Source organism: Ranitomeya variabilis, chromosome 2 (assembly GCF_051348905.1).
Source record: "Ranitomeya variabilis isolate aRanVar5 chromosome 2, aRanVar5.hap1, whole genome shotgun sequence".
NCBI classification, from domain to species: Eukaryota; Metazoa; Chordata; class Amphibia; order Anura; family Dendrobatidae; genus Ranitomeya; species Ranitomeya variabilis.
The window spans coordinates 354,191,031-354,194,183 of NC_135233.1; the positions used below are offsets into that span (position 1 = coordinate 354,191,031).

The 3,153-nt window shown below is 38.4% G+C and overlaps 1 protein-coding gene across 1 annotated transcript; it reads right to left on the reverse strand.

Annotated features, from left to right (window-relative positions):
* Window positions 1-1,110: 1,110 nt before the first annotated feature.
* Window positions 1,111-2,850, reverse strand: LOC143803752 (zinc finger MYM-type protein 1-like). Its single transcript, XM_077281524.1, has one exon. The coding sequence runs from the start codon at window positions 2,848-2,850 to the stop codon at window positions 1,111-1,113; it is 1,740 nt and encodes a 579-aa protein (XP_077137639.1).
* Window positions 2,851-3,153: the final 303 nt, after the last annotated feature.

Consider the following 3,153-nt stretch of genomic DNA (forward strand, 5'->3'; position numbering starts at 1 on the left):
GGTGGCGCGCGTAGCGCGCCGAAAATTTGCATGTTAAGCCACGCCCCCTCCACAGCCACACCCCCTCCACAGCCACACCCTCTCCACAGCCACACCCCCCAATTACTAATTTATATGGCGAAGGCAATAAAAAATAGACTTACCAGAAAGCAGCATTGCAGGAGAAAGCAGCATTGCATTGCAGTAATAGATAAAATGAATTCAACCTAAAAAAGTGAAACTATTATTATTTGCCATCCCCAATACAGTGTGATCCTAAACATTTATTCACTTTAGTATGATAAACATTACCTGGAACTTTGAACAACAGAGAATGGTGGTGTTCCCAGCAAAAACTCCCAAACTTGAAAATAACAGAAAAACTTGGAAACATTCTAAACTTCTGAAACTTGAACTCAAAACCAAAACTGTGGCCAAACATTCCGCAAATATTGAGATGTGGCAACCTATAATGTAAATAACACAAATTAGTTGAGTGAGACTTTGAATGCCTTTTACCATGTGTGCATACAGCTGCCATTCACCATAACGTGCTTGTTTTTTAAACTAGAATATACCATAATGGTATATATTTAAACAGATATAGCAAAATACATTTTAGTGACTGACGTAGATATATTTTCAGTATTAAAATGGCCAATAAAATTGTCAGTTAACTACTGTAAAGGAAATAGTTGCCACTTGCCCTCTGCAAAATATGGACAGGGCAAAGTAGCTTCTAACCCCTTACAACACCTGCAAAGACATGTGAATGGTGTATGATACAGCTGTATACAGGTCTGCAAAAGGCTTAGAAAACGTTTTTAAACAACATAAAGAACTGATGCATTCATGCAGATGCAACAAATGGAACTTTGAAACCAGAACTCTGAAATAGAGATGGGTGAATTTTTTTTTTAAGAGAAGATTAAGTCTCATTGTAAAAAGAGGTGTTTTGATAGCCAATTAAAATCCTAGATTAAAACATTAACAAAACTGGCATTTACGAAAAAAATTACATTCCAGGGGAATCTGGAAATAAGTATGGAAAATCCACCCATCTCTATAAAAAAAAAATAAAACTTCAACTTCAACTTGCATACTCACGGAGTATAACAAACGTTAGGAAGGTTAGAACTGGCGCCTACGTGCTTTTGCTTCAGCAAATTGGTCAACAATGCCATCTATGTCAAGTTGGTTGGCTCTTGCATTTTCAATGCTTAGAATGGCAAGACCAGAGAGTCTGTGTTCAGACATTGTACTTCTTAGATAGTTTTTAATTTGTTTTAATTTTGAGAAGGATCTTTCTGCTGATGCTACCGTTACTGGCAAGGTTAGGAATAAAAGTAAGACTATGCACACATCCGGTAGATTTGACGATAGCAGGCTATTTTCGACTAACAGTAAATGTGCAAGGTCCTTGACAGATGTCAATTTTTGAATGTCATTCTTTAGAGCACATCTAAAACTCAGAAGCTGGGCTGGAAATGCTGGTGAAAGATCTTGGTTGTACTTTTTCTGCAGCTGTAATGCAGCCTCATATAATTCCTCATCTGAGGAAGATGCCAGATCTGCAGGCTGAAGTATCCTAAAATACTGCACAACCCGATTCATTCCATTAAATCGGTTTGACAGCTGACCTACAATGATGTCTAAATACTCATAGAACACGGTGACTTTAAATCGGTCCTCCGGAATGTGCAATCTCTCATCCGTACTCAGTTCATCAAAATGCTTTTTAACTTTTGATAATCGCTTACTTTCAAAAGCTGGGGAGATGCCCCAGCTGCGTGCCAACAAGATAGCGCTCTCTTTCGCTTCATCAAAATGATTTCTGAATTGTGAAAGTTCTTCAGCTGCATTCTTTATTAAATTAGTTGCCTTAGATAAATCCATGCTTTCTGCCTGCAGCATGGTTGACAGTGCATTAACAGTCTGTAATACTTTTGTCTGAAGGACAACCAAAAAAACAAACTGAAATGAATCCATTTTCTTTTTAAGAGCCATTGCCTCATTTATTTCAGTTTTTTTGGATGAAATAAGGATGATTTTTGACAATGCCATCATTACATCAGAAAAACGAAATCTTAGGGCAAGCAGCGACTCATGACGGGAAGACCAGCGTGTGGGACATAATTTTTTTAGTGTGACCGATGAACTGCTTGTAAATGATGACAAAAGCTCCCAACGTCGTATGCTTTCCCCAAAAAATGTATAGACATGTTGCAATATATCAGAAAAGTTTGAAATTTCTGTAATTTCTGAAACAGCATCTTGAAGAACAAGATTCAAATTATGTGCTGCACAGTGAACATACATAGCATTGTGTTCTTTTTCTAAAATTCGGGCCTGCACACCAGAATAGATGCCACTCATTGTGGCAGCTCCATCATAGCCCTGACCACGGCACTTATGAATGGAAAGGCCATTGCTGTCAATGCATTCCAGGATCTCTTTCTCTATACCAGCAGCACGCTGGTCATGAATGGCTTGAAATCCAAGAAAGGCTTCATGGATGCGAACTTTCGTGGCTCTCATATTTGCATTCCTTTCAACAGACACGTATCTAATTACTTGGCTCATCTGATCAGTTTTTGATACATCTTGCGTTGTATCCATGATCAGCGAATAGAAGTGAGCTTCATTCACTTGAGATAAAATCTCAGATTTTACTTTGGTTGACAAAATTTCTATTAATTCGTTTTGAATTCTGGGACTAAGGTATTTTGCTGTGCCCTCTGGCAGTTCCAGCAGTTCCTTAAGCAGGGGATCATAGAGTGCTAGTAACTCTATAATTGCCAGGAAATTACCACTATTGATTTTGCCAATTTTTTCTCTGTGACCCCGAAATGGCATGTTAGCCATGGCCATTGTTAGGGTAACATTCACTATTCTTTTTAAAATTTGCCTCCAGAAATTATGTTGATTTCTTAACTGATTTTCAGTTTGCAGGTCAATTGATCCCTTTCTTCGCCACTGATCATAAACAACACAAGCTTCTAGATGAGATTGTGAACATTCATGGCGTTGTATTTTGTGCGATAAGCCTCTCCAGTTTTTAAGTCCTCTGGCCCAAGCTGGGGAAAATCCTAATTTTCTTCGATCACCAAACAGCCAGCATGGCTCACAGTATGCTGCATTTAATTTTGGCGAGTAACAAAGCCAAGAAACTGG